General features: G+C 41.0%; 1 protein-coding gene across 2 annotated transcripts in view; it reads right to left on the reverse strand.

Moving 5' to 3' along the window:
* Positions 1–9,341, reverse strand: part of PSME4 (proteasome activator subunit 4) — a 62,733-nt gene extending 53,392 nt beyond the window's left edge. The window contains exons 1-3 of one of the 2 annotated variants that reach the window (XM_068425428.1): positions 9,127–9,341; positions 2,047–2,187; positions 1,410–1,526 (exon numbers count right to left, since the gene is read on the reverse strand). In XM_068425428.1, the coding sequence (XP_068281529.1) occupies positions 1,410–1,526; positions 2,047–2,187; positions 9,127–9,308 (440 nt within the window). In that variant the 5' untranslated portion in view covers positions 9,309–9,341. Of the gene's footprint in view, positions 1–1,377; positions 1,385–1,409; positions 1,527–2,046; positions 2,188–9,126 lie in introns of those variants that run through there. The other variant, XM_068425448.1, reaches the window with a different exon arrangement.
* Between the last annotated feature and the right edge of the window lie 6,498 nt (positions 9,342–15,839).

Here is a 15,839-nt window from a genome sequence, read left to right on the forward strand (position 1 = left end):
GCCTGGTCGATATGAACTGAATGTAAAAAAAAAAATAAATTAAAACAGGAGTTAAATTAACAGCTATAAATCAAATCAATCAGCTTTATAAAGTATCTTGACTTCCACCAAAAAGATACCCCTCAAAATTGACGTGAAGAAAAAAACCCCACCGTATGAGAACAAATCGCACTGCATTATTAAGGAGTGTGATATCTAACAGTTAATAAAAGCTAAATGTTTCAGACAGACCATCACAACTGATAACCTCCTCTCAGCTTAACCTTCTTTTCCCTCTTGGAGCAGTCTCCTCCCCGCTACGCTCGTTTCTCACACAGTAAATAAAAAGTGACTACTCAACATCCCCAAAGTCTGCGGGCTCAGTAAGTGCTGGCATAGGCATAAAACAAACCAATTAAAAAAGCCTCTCCTCTTTTGGATTTTCACTGACAAGTAATAGCTACAATTAGCAAAATAATGCAATTTAGCAAAATTATTTTTCCATGAGAGAAATTCAGCATGAAATGCTCCATAACAAGTTACAAGGCTACATATATTTCCTGTCCACGTCACTTCTCAGCAATAGGATCTTCCACTCAGTAGAAGGAAGCAGTGGTAGTACTTCAATATCTCTGAACAGAAAATTATTTTTTAAAGCCAATTAAGTATTTTCACCTGCGTTTCTTTATATGAAGTTTCAATTCAAACAAACATAATGAGTTATCCATGTAATATCTTTTATAATGTGTAATTTACAGAGCAGGACCTTTTCTAATTGCAATTATTAGGCAAATTGTAATTTTGGAAATTTGACAGATGGGGAAGGATCAGCAGCACAAAGAAAGCAAAGAAAAGTTTTTATTCTTAAAATTAGCAGAACATTTCTGAAATTCTTAACTGGGAAAAACATTGATTTGTCCATATCACATCATCACTTTGAATATATTTGTATGTATTTACTATAGAAGGCACTTACTTTTCTTTGTATGCACACTGATCTACACCTAGATAACACATACTGGGAATGCTTGCAGTACATATTTTTAAGAACAGTACCATTTTTATTTTCCCAAACCCTTACTGTGCTACAAAACTGAACAGTAAACGTTTAACCTGAATATTGTTAAAAATCTAACACTAGATCTGTCAGACTGTGGGTTGTCATCCTAAAGTAAGCTGATGAAGACCCCTTTTCCAGCATCTTTATTAACTCAATTGCATTCATAAAGAGAAACATCACAAACACAATTCATTGGCAGAAGGATATGATTTAGTACAGTCTTGCATGCAATTACTGAAACATACTTCATGAAAATATAAGCAAAATATTTACTGTGTATCAAATTCCAGATATTAAAAGCAAATTTCTAAGTACTTTCAAGCATTGCAGGTACTTACAGCCTATCAGATGTTCCAAAATGCAAACTTACTTGGGAAACCAATTTAATCCAAGATGTTCTGTTTTGGAGTACAATATCCTTTCCAACATTTCATAAAGCGGTCTCCATGGTAACTCTAAATCATCCCTGGAAAGCAGTTCTTTTTTCCTAATAGAAAAAAAAACAATGAGCACTTTAGGATTAAACATTTACATCGACACACTGCACATCAGACTACCTCAGATCACTGCTCTGAATCATGCTTATCTCTGCAGGAAGGTCAGGCAAGGAAAAAGCTAGCCACCTGCAGCACTTCTGCAGGAACAGAAGCTGTCAAGTCCTCAGGAAAAGTCTGATTAAGCGCAATAAACGTTATCAAGTTGTGAGACAGTCTGCATCTTCTCCCTGTTTGAGATTGAACCTTAACACTTGGCTCTCTGAGATGTTTTCTGTTCCTAACAGGCAAAAAAAATGACATTCACTTTCAATACCACTCCTAAAGCTCTGAAAGGGGCAAGATGGTCGCATAATGAGAATGCTTTTTAATCAACATCATCTGTACAGGGGAGATTAAGTGAATTAATTTGTAATTGAACACACTAGTACATTAATGTATATAACAACATGAAGCAAGTGATCAGCTACTTACAGATTAAAGTTTCAGCAGTCAGCAGAAACGTGTACTTACTTTAACAGGTTTATCAACAGGCGCGCAAATCCTTGCATCATGCTGATCTCCAGTTTTGGAATTGTTACCAACTCATACAACAGTTTGATAAAAAGCACATGCTCTTCTCTGCTGAATTTTCTCCCATATAAGCGGATGTATCTACAAACAAAACACAAGATGAATCAGCAATATTTTTAAACACTTCACTTTTATCTCAGACCTAAGCCAGAGTTCACCCGACTTGCTGTTTAATGAAACATAAGTAGAACCTAGTGCACAAGTGCAACAAATAAGAACCTGAAGATATATAGCAAAGGAAGACTGACACCAGAAACTAACCACAGAAAGAAAAAAATGACCGAAGAGTTTAGAGTCTTCCAAGATTCTACAAATAGCGTAATTTCATGCTCACACCAGACACCACAAAAACAAGGACCATATTCTTTCACCTCAGCTCAAAACGTACTAGCCATTAAATTTAGTATTTCCATATCCCCATGTATTTATTTCTCTTAAAAAAACCCAAACACACCCACAGCTGTCACAAGCAGCCTTATTATACTTTATCCTTTCCAGCCGGGGCACTTTAAGAAGGAGGCATGACACAACCCAAAAGCTAACAAAAGTATCCAGTACAGTCCAAATCTGACAGCTTCCAGTAAGGCTGAACAACTGATTTTAGACACTGAGCTTGGCTGGTGGCGTGTCCCACTGCTATCCCTCGTATTTACTATCTTAAGAAAGTGTACATGCATTGGGACTAACTCTAAAAGTGCTTGCTGTTTTCATGCTGAGATTGAAAAAATAAATACATTTAAAGTCTTAAATGATATTCTGCACCAGCAAAACCTACATAAGGTTCTAGTGCACCACGTCACATGTCACACAACTATAAATGACTGCTCAGCTGGGAAGCACACTTCCCTCTCTATTACTGCTCCAACTATTCTTAAAGATTCATAACAAACCTTATTAATGCACTGTCCGTCAAGCAGCTGTCAGACAAAGCATACAAGACATGAATCCCTATAAAACAATTTTTTTGAGAAGCCTGTTCACTGTTTTTGTTTATGATTTAGCAGAGGTTGGATTGATTTGTTGCTAAATATACCCCAGCGGAGCACCAAGGCGTGTTCCAGTAATGTGAGGAATGCCAGATCTCACACTGCTTATTCGGCAGTCAGGGCAGCACACACTGCAGAGTCCTACACTGGAACCACCACGGGAAGCGATCAGGAAGGAAACATCTGTGTAGGACTCCTACTTGGAAGCAGTAGAGGCTAGGTAATTTTAAAGGGGCAAATATTTGCAGTTATTGATATAATGAACACAAACTCTCTTGATTCCTGAATTTAGTTTCTGAAATTGACTCCTCCTGTGACATTGAGGACATAAGAGCACACGGGATCTGAACTCAACTGCTTGAGTACTTTTTTTCCTACTTCTCCACATCCCCGTTCCTCAATTTACAACACAATTACCTCTGAACTTTCAGGATCACCCACAGCTAGTAATCTTACCAAAAGGAGGTAGTTTCCTTAAATATACACATACTAAGACCCCTTGCTCTTTCCTCACAAGATTTTTTTCTGATCTTCTTCCTCCAGTTTCTTTTGAAGACACACTGAAGCAGCTGCAGGGCTCTGGCAACCCAATAATCACCAGTTTTCAGGAGAAAACAAAACAAAACAACCAACTCTACAATACTTCTTTCCACTTCTCTTTTTCTTTTCCCTTTGATTTCAAGGGGGGATTTTTACATTTGATGGGCAGTATTTTCACTAATGCTCATTTCAACATGTTTTATTTCAAGTACAGAAGGAAACAAACGAAATACGGGATAACCCACTCGTCTACCAGAGGAACCTAAATTATCTGGATTGGCCAGAAACACTATTTACCTATAGAATTACACCACCAACAGCTGAACACCTACACTTTTCACATGCATAAAATGGACGTGCAAAAAGAATCCTCAGAAAAAAAAATGGGTGGCACTTGATTTTGTGAGGGCTAATAGAAGTATATAACATGATTGTGTTATATACTTATTTTAATTGCAATAATTTACCTTCTAAAAGCATACATTGCTCATACATTGTATGGGAAGAACCCAATTTGAAAGTCTGGAAGCTTTTTCAAGATAAATGGGGTAACAATCAGGACAACACAAACATTTCATAAGCAGGCATAAGAGCTATTCCCAGACTCTCAAAGGAAGAGCACGTGCCTTGAAAACAGTCTGCTAGGCTGTACAGGCAAGTCAGAGGCGTTTAATATAACCATGAGAGAGACAACCAGCCACACAGTCCTGTCACTCCCACCCAGGTCATTTCCCTTAATCTTCACTTACTATTTAATAAAAGGGCAAGACAGTGTTTGATGCAATGACCAAACTTTACAGGAGTTTGCCTACAAGAGTGCTTGTACTTCTCGTGACAGTACACATCTGGGAAGGAAAACAGCAACACCAAAGGCTCACTTCACTGTGGAACAGAGGGTTCTGAAATAAAGTTTAACCTTTAATAACTTCCATTTCATTATCCTTCAGTCACATGCACTTGCACGTACTTCTCCAGTCCCAGAATGCTAGGCATAAAGTAACAAAGAATACTGGTTTCATTTCTTCATGTGTGATTAAAAAAAGGAAACTGCAGAAGCCTGAAAAATAAGTTTTAACTACAAAGAAACACTAGGTAAGAAATCCAATTAATCTGTCAGCGTTGCTATATATCACAAAAAATAAAATGTTTGGCTGGTTACCTTCCCTGACATTTGCTAACAGCAGTTCTATTATACAAAATGCTGTTTAATTAAGAAACAGGAGGAGTAAAGTACACAGAAACGTACTCAACACAAAGATGTCACAACGCCCAAGAAGCAGAACTGGATGCCAAATTGCTCCCTTATTTACAGCTTCTTTATGTAGGGGGGGAGGCAGATTTTAAAACCTTCAATTATTTGCCTTAATCCAAAACAAAAAAATAAGACTTCTTATATTAAGGCAGGTAATACTATATTGCAATGATTCTTGAAATCTTAATTCCACTTCCCTCTTGATTCCTCCTTAAGAGAACCATCAAAGGCTTTATGAGCTCTCAAACTCAACTGCAAAAAGGATAAATAAATCGTCCTTCATCCTGCAGGTCCACTGGGTTCCAATCTGAAGTTCAGCTATGTGGACAGAAAAAAACCCAACAAAACCTACCCACTCAACCTAAAAAATATGATTAGGAAGCAAAAATTCTGTTTGCAGCTCTATGCTTTCTGCACAGAGTCCAGGGTCTCTGGAGATGCAAAAAAAAGAAAAAATTGGAACCAAGAAGCCAATTCCCTATTCTAAAAGTATTAGGTATCCAATCTCTCACTCCACAATCACAATAGACCTATTTTTAGGAAACGTACTATCGTATCAAGTGGACATCCTAAATTGCCCTAGAAAGTTGGCTGCTCTGCTACTGTTAAAAATTGCTTCACTTTCAAAGCTGAATAGAGCACTCTCCTAAAGTCCTAGCTATCTGTTTTCATTTTCTAACACGCAGGACAGGATTATGATTGCTCTAAAACTCAGTTTTTGACAAATGATATGAAAAACAATGAATCATGCTCAACAAGACTATTTAAATCACATGTACATGTACACAGTACACACACACATCCCTTATGCATCCAAAAGCTTATATTTCTCTGATAAAGATGAGAGAGGAAACAGACATAAAACAAGATTTAAATGCAATAGTGATTAAAATACTTCAGCAAAGCCCCACTGAGATGTTCTCATCCTCACTGTAACTTTGTGTCCTGTCATTCTAACTCAAAACAGTTGAGCTGCATTTTTTCCACACCTTACAGCAAGACAGTTAGATGTCATTTTGTAACACACCTCGACCTGACAAGCACATAGAACATTGTCAGGAACAGAAACTGTGTCCCGCAGCTCCAAAAACCCTACCCTCGCCTACTGAAGCAGAAAGCACAGAGACATTTGTGTGTTTTCCAGAATGCAGAGTCAACTACATGTACAGTAACTATTAAATGTTCAAGTCATACTAATACGCTCATTTACAGGCTATGTTCTAAAAAAAAAGCTTTAAAAAAAAACAAGTATGCACCACGTTTCTATGTAAAACATGAAAGAGGGAAAAATTGAAACAGCAACCTATTTTTGACCCAGAGACCATAAAAGCGTATGACGTAAATCCATTTAAGCAAATGATTTTGATGCAACCTGCTTTTTCCCTACACGCTGTAGCAAGTTACACAACTGAGATTCAGTCTTCTGCTTTCACAACTGATTTAGTGTTTTATAAGATACAGATTTTCCTAGGCAAAGTTGGAGGAATCTTGGGGTAGTGGTTACAGATTTAAATGCCAGTCTTTCAGGCAAGCAGTTTTACTTGCGTAAGAAGTCCCACTAAGTCCAAAGTTACTTAAGTAACTGCACTGCTCCTGTCTTCACAGGACAGAAAGTCCTCTCACCACACTCTGTGCATGCATCCCAAAGAACCAGTTCACATCACTAAAAATTATGCATAAAATAATTACGCAAATCAGTGTACAGATATCCAATTTTGCTTTTTTCCCCCCCTACTCAGTTCATGACATCAGACAGCTGAAACAGCTGCTCTTAAGATAACTATGTGCAAGTCATGTTTTCAGCTGTTGGGAGTAGAAGAAATACAAGGTCTCAGGTTCAGCTGTCGTCATGAAACAGTAACTGATACTCAAAATTTTAGTTCAGAAAAAGACCTGAGTTTCACTTTCATTCTTCGTACGCTACAGGCTTTATGTACAAAGCTGAGTACCTGGGGAGGTGTAACTATGCAAGTATATAACCCACACGTATTTTTTTCTTTATTCATTTATATATATGTACACATTACGATGTTTGTATTAACATTTGTATCTGTACAAGAAATAGATTAAAAGACATGTCAGCCACTCTTCTCAATTATAAATTATATCACAGAATATTGTGAGAATACTGGTTTTTGTAATTCAGGCATTTGCAACAAAGCTAAGCAGTGATCATATCATTATGAAGATTCTGGGCATTTTTTTTTGCCATCAAATGTGCTATTTACTGTAGCTGGTCAGCAGAGGAAAAGATAGTAAGCTGAGTTGGAGATAAATCACCCACTACCAACAGACAGCAAAACTTTATATTCATTTATCCTATAATTTTACTCAGATATGACATCAGAACACCATATGGTGGGACGTGTTCATCTAGGCCTAAACTTTTATTAACGTGTTTCATCCCACAGAAGTACTTTGTTAAGTTAAACTAAGCAGCAAAACATCTCTCACGTTAAGTACACAAGCTTATTTTTAAACAAAGCCCGCTGTTGCCTTCCCTGCCTACATCCAAACACGTTCAGAGGCTTGCTGCATATAATATGCCACAAAGAAATCTTGGGACTAACAGGCATCACACAAGTCACACACACAATAAATTCAAACTTCAAAGAGTAGGTGGGAAACCACAAATGAGCGCCTCCTGCCCTTTCTGTGATTCATACAGCAGCTCTCAACAGGCGAAATTCACTGCCCTGAAGCCTAAACTGGTAACAGTAATTGCAATTCACAGAGGGAGTAATAGGGCGATTCCAACACAACCCTGCACATTTTCAAAGGACTCATCTGCCACATTTAGCTAATACTTATATTTCTCGTAGTGAGAACTGCTACAGTTTATTTCAACTTCTTAGTATACGAAGTTTTACCACAAGTACAAAGGCAACAGGTACCACCGAAACCAGTATGAGCTAGCAGATGGCTGGGGGGGGAAGAGGGAAACAGTACTGAACTGGTTCCAAGCAGGTTCAAACTGTCACATAACTCAAACACGTGAGTCATTTTGCAACCATCACTGTAATTCTATCTAAGAATGCCTCTTGGCAAATACAAAGACACTTCCATTTCAATACATACATATCAAACAGATTTGAATGCCAAATATATACTAAATTCCCAATTAATATATTAGAAAAATATGTAAGGAGGAAAATTGTAAGTGAAGATCTCAAAATCGTACAAAAAGCACATATACCATAATTTCTAGCACAGAGGAAACACCATTTACAAAGGCACACAGAGTATGCAGCAAAACAACCTGATAAACATCCACAGAAACATGGTTTACTGATTGAAGCTACAGGAGTCATTGTCATATGATGCCATTTTCAGTGCTGGAGTGTCCAAAACAGTGGCTATTAAGAAAAAAGGGTTAAGTAGGCTTTGTAAAATTCACTAAGAGAAACCTATGTTCTACTTGGTGCAATCTACGAAGCCCCCGTGTTTTTATCTGTATTAAAAACACCTCGCCCGCACACACAGCAGAGCCAACATCAGCATAAACTACACCGTGCCACAGCACAGGCAAGATACCAAGGGCACCAGCGGTGTTTACGCAGCATTAAGCCAGAATTTAATCCTGCTAGCACTGAACTAACAAACAGCCTGTCTTGAGAAAGACTTCATGTTCCTACAGCCTAAGTTACGTGGAGATGGTGTCTTACACAACTTACTTAAAAAGGCAAGAGGTGGAACAGGTGGTCAAGTATGCATCAAAAACCACCCAACAAAACCAAACAAACCCGCAAGAGCTCGCTCCTATGAAGTTTTCAGAGATGACAGGCGAGCTTCTGGAAACGAAGCCACCTTTGTCCCCGTTTCCTACGTCGAAGCACTCGCGGGCCTTGTGTAAGACACGGGCTGACGCCTAGTTGCCGGCCGGGCCGGCCAGCGCTGGGCCGGGGAGCTCGGCGGAGCGGCCCCGGCGCCTGCCCGCAGCCCTGCCCGATCCCCAGCCGAGCCGCGGGGCAGCCGGTGCCCGCTCCGCTCTGACTAAGCGGCGCCGGGAGGAACCGTTATGAGGCGAGCCTGCCTTCCGCCGCGCTCCCCAACAGCCCCACCGGCCCCGGGGCGGCCCCGCGGGACAGGGACGAGCCCGGCGTCCCGGCTTCGCCCCCTCTGATCCCGCAGGCCCCCGCTCCGAGGCGCCTTAACCCCGGGCGCGACACCACCGCCCCGTCCCGGCGCCGACGGAGCCCTCCCAGCCCCGGGGAAGGGGGAAGGACCGCTTCGGGCACTCACGTCGAGAGCTTCCTGGTCCAGAAGAGCCCCCCGGGCCACAGCTCCTGGAGCTGCACGGCCCGGGCCAGGTTCTCTTTGATCCGCGCCAGGAAGCGGGCGGCCTCGGCCTCCAGGCGCTCCCCGTAGGGCAGCAGCTTGTTGTAGATGATCTCCTTCTGCGGCGGCGGCGGCGGCGCCGCCATGGCCGGCGCTGCGCTTCTCCGCGCCCCGCCGCCGCCCCGGCTGCGCGCCCGGCCCGGCCCGGCCCCCGGCGCTCAGCCCGCGGCGCGCCGTGACGACACAGCGCGGAACGGCCGGGGAGCGAACGCCCGCCCGCGCCTCCCCGCTCACTTCCGGCGCGGCGGCGGAAGGCGGGGGCTGAGGGCAGCGCCGGGCCCCCGCCCCGTGATACCGGGTGACCCCCCCCACATACACACACAAACGGGGCGTTTCTCCTCGGGCCGGGCTGAGGGGAGGTGGGGGCGTGCGGGGACTCGCTCGCCGTGCCCCGTAGTTCCGCGGTGCTGGGGGAGCCCTCGGCAGGCTCGGGGAGCCGCGGGGGAAAGGGCGGGCGCAGGCACAGGGCGGCCGTTTGGGCAGCCGGTGTGGCGGAAAGGCCGTGACTCCTGCTCGAGTTCAGAGTTCACTTTCTGTGGCTTTGCGGTTTGTTAAAACAACGTTTCGTAAAGCTTTCGCCATGCGAACACGTAATTCAGGATAAAAACATTCACCTTCCAGCTGTTCTCGAGAGCAGGAAGAGAATCGAATGCTGCTCCTCACCCAAAAAATGACTGTACCGTGGGGACGGAGTTATGATGGAGACAATTAGGCACAGAGTTTGATAGCAGATTGTGTGGCTAAGAGGCTTATTTGAAATAATAACGCTAGTCAGGCAAGCAGAGCTCAGCAGTGCCTGGTGCTGCCACTGGCCTGTGGGTGTAGGATAAAGCTTGAGATGGATATGTGATAACTATCAGTCGTACTGATAGCTGTTATCTCCAGCTGTCTCCTAAATATAATTATTAATTGAATTTCCCCTCAAGAATTACATCGTGACCGTACAACAGCTGCAAACTGATTAGATTACTGACAAGGACAAATCCTGTTTTCTGATCTTTATGCTCAAACTAGCTCTGCTTAAATTTTTTTTTTAAAAAAAGATGGCTAACTAAATGCTGAAACACATTACAAAGAGGAGAAATGCCACAGAAAAACGAAGTCTGATCAGCAAAGGCTGTAATGCTCAGATATTGTCATGGCATTTTCCTGAAGAGTGCATTTACATTTACAGATACACCTTTTGTACCAGGTATTATTTTTATTTCCAGTCCGCTGCAACAGGAAATGATCCTGTGTGATATATTCACCAACACCTGCACGAGCAGAGCCACGCTATTTTGATCTACAGTCACCAAAAAAATAATCAGCACAAGTGCTGCAGGTTTCTTCTGACAAAGAGTACTAATAAATCAGAGTTATGTAAATAAGATATTCCCAGGTCCCCAAAGGAGGCTCAATGCTACTTCATCGCTCTGCCATCAAGTATTTTTCTTGTAATATCTTGGGAAAGTGAAAGTCTATATTCACTTTAGGTGCACCAAATAACTCATTTTCCCAAAGCTTCAGTGAAAGTAATTGTTCTGGGTTACGGGATGAGACTAGGATAAAATACTTTGCTAATTTCCCTTGATTGAAGTGGTACAAAGGGTCAAGCCTTTTCACACAGAAACAAAAAGTTCTGCCTTTTCTCACCTTCCTAGACCTATACCTCTAATAAGTACAATGATTTTGTTTAGTGTTCAATACTTTTGAAATACCCTCCCATTCCTAGAAGATTTTCTATCACATAATCTTGTAGATTATGTATATCAACGTTTACAGTATCACAAAATAGTTGGACTTTGCTATAATTTTTATTGTGATTTGGAGGGTATTTGTTGACGTCTTTCACAGTGTCTTTACAATTATGTTCTATTGCCTCATAACTGTGTTATGCAAAACAATTTATAGATGAATTTCTGTCCTGAATTAAAAATGAAACTTGATTACGGTCAAATTTCTATGGGGATGAAGTACATCTTGTTTTAGCATTTTGTTGGTGAAAACAGGACTAAGCAAAAGGTGTAGCTGAACACTATGACATGAACAGTTTTATCATCAATTCAGACAAGGATAAATTAGATAACTGGCCCAGAAGCTGTAATAAAAAAAAAAATCCATGTTTAAATGAAAATATATGTGCCTTGAAACTGAAAAGTCTAAAATTACTTATTTTCTGTCACTTAGGGGCAATTCTTCTTTCCTACTTAATTGCAAAGGTGGTTTGTCGAAACAGAGATCTTCAATGTGAGAAAGTGTTTATTAAATTTGAAGCATGCAGAGTTTGTTTGGACTTGGAGGAAAAAAAATACCAAAATTATAATCCAATTTTCTGAAATGGAAGTTGGCAGACACATAAGGAACTTCAAAGCTGCATTCTGTTGCTTCATAGCTACGTTATCACGAAAAAATACTCCTGCAGCTTCCGCCCTTTCTAACCCGAGTTAAAACTGAAGCTTGATTTTTCACACGTTTCTAAGCGTTTCGCAATGTGAATAAGCACCTCTGACCTCAGGGAGCCTTTTTTATCTGAACCAGCACCCTCCTCATCTGTGACCGTTGTACCTCAGACATGCAAGTGCCTTCCACCAGAATTAAACACTTACCTTTGGGGAAAAATGTGCCGAGTATGCCATCAGCACCTCAGTCATCGTACTAATTTGACCTCCTCGTTCTCAGAGATACAATTCATGTTTTCAGAATCTGAAACAAGGAAAAAGGAGATTCTGAGTCCAATAGTAAGCATACGTATAGTACATGCATTTTGAAAGTATTTTCTGCATATTGATTTAATTTACTGATTACATTTACTAATTATTTAAAAACTAATCCTTCCCCCCCCACCCAGTAAGCTGGCATTCTGCTATTTAAAAGGGAAAAAAAAAAAAAGATACATTTTGCCAAGTGAGTCAAAAATAAATTTGTTCTTCAAGTTTGCAATATGTTTTGGCTGCAGCGGTGTGTAAGAGCACATTTGGTTCCCAAGTCACGTGATGCAGGACTAGCTTTCATAACAAGGAACCCGTCTGTGCTACTTGCATCCACAGCTTTTTCCTCTCTTATTAAGTAGGAGGAATATGAATTGAGATCAACCCAAATATGGTTGCCACCTGTTGTTTTTGGCATTAAATCTTGAGAATTGATGAATCCAAGGGTTGTAGTTGTGAAAAAAATACAATCTTCCCATTCATGAGAAATTTTGCCTGTTAACAGCGGCTGAAGTCACATTGCACACACACATTCCCTTGTTGGATGGCTTGCTGCTTTAGGTCAACCAACACCAGCACTGTCATCAGTATTTAGGAAACTTGTCACTCAGCCTTAACCGTGGTTTCTACGATCTCGGCTCTCAAGTAACTACTTTTCCTATAGAGATGTTTTGCTTAGTGACCCATCTGTCCTTTCCGACCTAAGTTAAGAGTTGAATAATTTTTTGAGTGACAGACTTCTATATATTTTACAATTTGGAAATGAACACACAATCCAACAGGAGCTTCGCCTTACCTGTATCATACCTGTCCTAGTCTGTGACCCTCCATATCTCAAAGAGCCTCATTACAAAAATAAAGAGGAAGAGCTTGCTTTTTGATGTTGTCAGTGATGAAGATCCTCAGACTTTCTCTCATTTCTAAATTGGTCAGTCATCCAAAGCAGGCACTGAAAGATGCCAGAGTCAAGAAGCTGCTGCCATCCTGCTCACCAACTCTCAGACAAGATGGCAGTAACTTACTTTCTCCAAGAAGCAGCATCTGTGATGACTAGCTGCAAGTCTTTAGACTAACAAGGGCAGTTTCATTGCAAGGAGCTGCTCCATCCCTTCAGGATGAGGACATGAGTTGACTCTGTAATTACAGCCTGCTGTGAAGGCGTTTACTCCCCTGCCCCGGGAAATTGAGTTGCTCTATAGTAGCAGTTCCTTGTCTGGTATAAACAGTGAAGAGCAGTAATTACAGCTGCTCGTGTCTCCTGCTGCCCCTAGGAACTCAACTGCAGCTACTACTTTCTTGAGAAACAATGAGCAAGATGGCAGTAGGATTAGTCAGTATAACCAAGCTTCTGAAGTGTGTGAATGTGGTTTAAATCACTAGTTTTAAGTCAAAGAAACAGAAACACTGCTTTTAAAACCAACATATCTATGCTGGTTTGTAGCTAGACAACCTCATCTGAAGACATACGACCCCCTTTGCCTTGTTTTAAAAAAATACGAGAAACACTGCTCTGCCTAAATACACAGAACATTGTCATGAGCCAGAAGACTACAATGTAGAAACATATCTATTGCACAAACTTCTATTTTACAGAGAATTTATCTGTTTGGAGGATGGGGGCAAGAGTGATTACAGCGTCTGAATAAGGTGCCAAGGAACTTAAGCTTCCTGTATAGTATGGGACAAAACCAGCTTCTCCTAAAGCGTGATTCAAAGTAGCTAATTTTAGGTCCCTGAAATAAGGCTGTCTAAATACTACTCTATTGCATGTTTCAAGTTGGATGGGGAGGCGGGTTCAGTATCACCTACAGCACACACACTGAACACTGATAATGTTCTGTTTCTCTAATGCCTGTTTAGATACACATGTTCTAATATAAGTGGAACTTTTCTCAGTTGAGCCTATATTGAACAGAAATAAAAGGCACTTGTGAAGGGGTTAAAGTTTTAATATGGGCACCTGTTGTAAAACTTTACTAGACAGACAAGGCTGACTGAGTATGTGCAACATGGCTATGCTTCACTTTACATTCCTGGTGGTTCTGTTTATGAGAATCCAGGTGGTTAAATCCATCCTCAGTTATATCAGTTCACAAGATATTATTTGGCCTTCTCTCCCTCCCAGCTAAAGTTAGTGGGTTACTGTTCTTACAAGGATGGACAGTGACTGTTTGTACAAAAACAGGGCCAAAATCCTCCTTGGTGAAATAAATTAGTTTACAGCAAAATTGGTTTTCCCTCTCCAGTCCATGGATTTGTTCTCTTTAGGTGTCTTATTGCCTAAGATTTGGAAAGCAAAATTGTCTCAAATACACACAAGAGAATCTGGCTTTGACAGTCTCTTTCCTCTACATATCTGAAACTCCTGAAGATATCCCTGGAAACTTTTGTGCCTGCAGGGCAGACTTGAGCCTCATTATAGGAGCTTACTGCTGATTTCTTTCCAAATTACTCATAGCTATTTGAAATAAACAATAATTCCTTGGACATGAAATAAATGCAGTCAACTCTGGGGAAAGAGACATTACTTTTTTTTTTCTCCCCCCTCTTGAGGCACTGAGATGGATTTTTCTGTCTCACTGTCTTGCCAAACAGAAAGCGGCTGCAGAGGAGCATGTGAATGACAGGGAACGCACAAAGGTCAGTTCCAGGGATTCTGCTGTTCTAGGAAACGAAGGAAACAGTCCCTTGGCAGCCTGCAGTCGCTTGCACAGAAACTGCTCATTATGGACTTTGCAGTTTCGTACAGCTACTCCGTGTTTGCCAAAGCAGAACTGCAGCAGATCTCATCCAACGTGCTCGAGTAGCTGACGGAATTTTTTTCACTGGTAAATGCATCTGTTGCATCTTCATCTGCAGTTCTCTGGTTTGTCTATTCATTTCTCTCATTTCAGTCTCTTTCCAATTCTTAGGTTAGCAAAATGGCAACTATATATAACTTTTCTGGGCAGGACTTATCTCTCGAAATAGGAACAAATTGTGACATACCAACTTGCTTGATAGTATCCTACTTCACGAATAGTCCCGTTGACTTCAGTGGGGTATCACACACAGTAGTGTGCTTCTTTGCATTAAAAGATTATAAATATTTTCTTTAGAAAAGCCTTCAAAGCCCATTTGGATACCACTGATGGATGGAACCTGTGAACAGGTACTCTTCATCCTAAAATATCTGCAGCCTCTCCTCTTTTGAATTAGGCATTAGCTGAAAATGTAAGGTCTTCCCTGTTGTTCCAGTTAAGAGAAGAAATTGACAATGTCTATTTAAAAAAAAGTATAAGGTCTGTTTTCCCAACCCAGGATAAATCAAATAACAGCCAAAAATCTTTGTTCAGGTTTTGAACCTTGTTTCAAGAAGCATTCAGCACAAATAATTGTTGTGTTTATCATGGCTATAGCTCAAGTAGTTGTTCAGGCTTTAACTCTTTGGGTGGATCGTGTGTTCACTGTTTTGATGTGTGGATCAAGAGTTCAAGGTGAAATAATGACTAAATTAACACTTTATAACAACCTTGGAAACGTAACTGTCAAAAAGGCCATTTAGGATAGAAGGAATGTTCTAATTAAGGAACACAATAGGACTGTACATTCAGAGAAACCCCAGGGAGAGGGAAAAGTCACTTTTGCCACATTTGTATATTGGAACTTCAAGACTAAACCCAGTGGAAAACTGAGCCATATTTAGTATAAAGCCAGAAGCTGCCCTTCTGCTGGGCAAAGTACCAAGAACTGGGTGAAAGAACTAAGGAAGCTTAAAAACTCCAGTGAGAAAGAGAATCTGTCTTGAACAAAAAGAGCAGAAAAGATAGCTTGTAACTGCAAAAGAGAGCTCTGCAGGACAATACAGTAGGCGTTAGCTGTTAGCTCCTCAGGCAGCGATACCACTATCTACAACCCCCATGTGTTTTCTTTTTCAGTAGCATTGCA

This window comes from Nyctibius grandis, chromosome 1 (assembly GCF_013368605.1).
Source record: "Nyctibius grandis isolate bNycGra1 chromosome 1, bNycGra1.pri, whole genome shotgun sequence".
Lineage (NCBI taxonomy): Eukaryota > Metazoa > Chordata > Aves > Nyctibiiformes > Nyctibiidae > Nyctibius > Nyctibius grandis.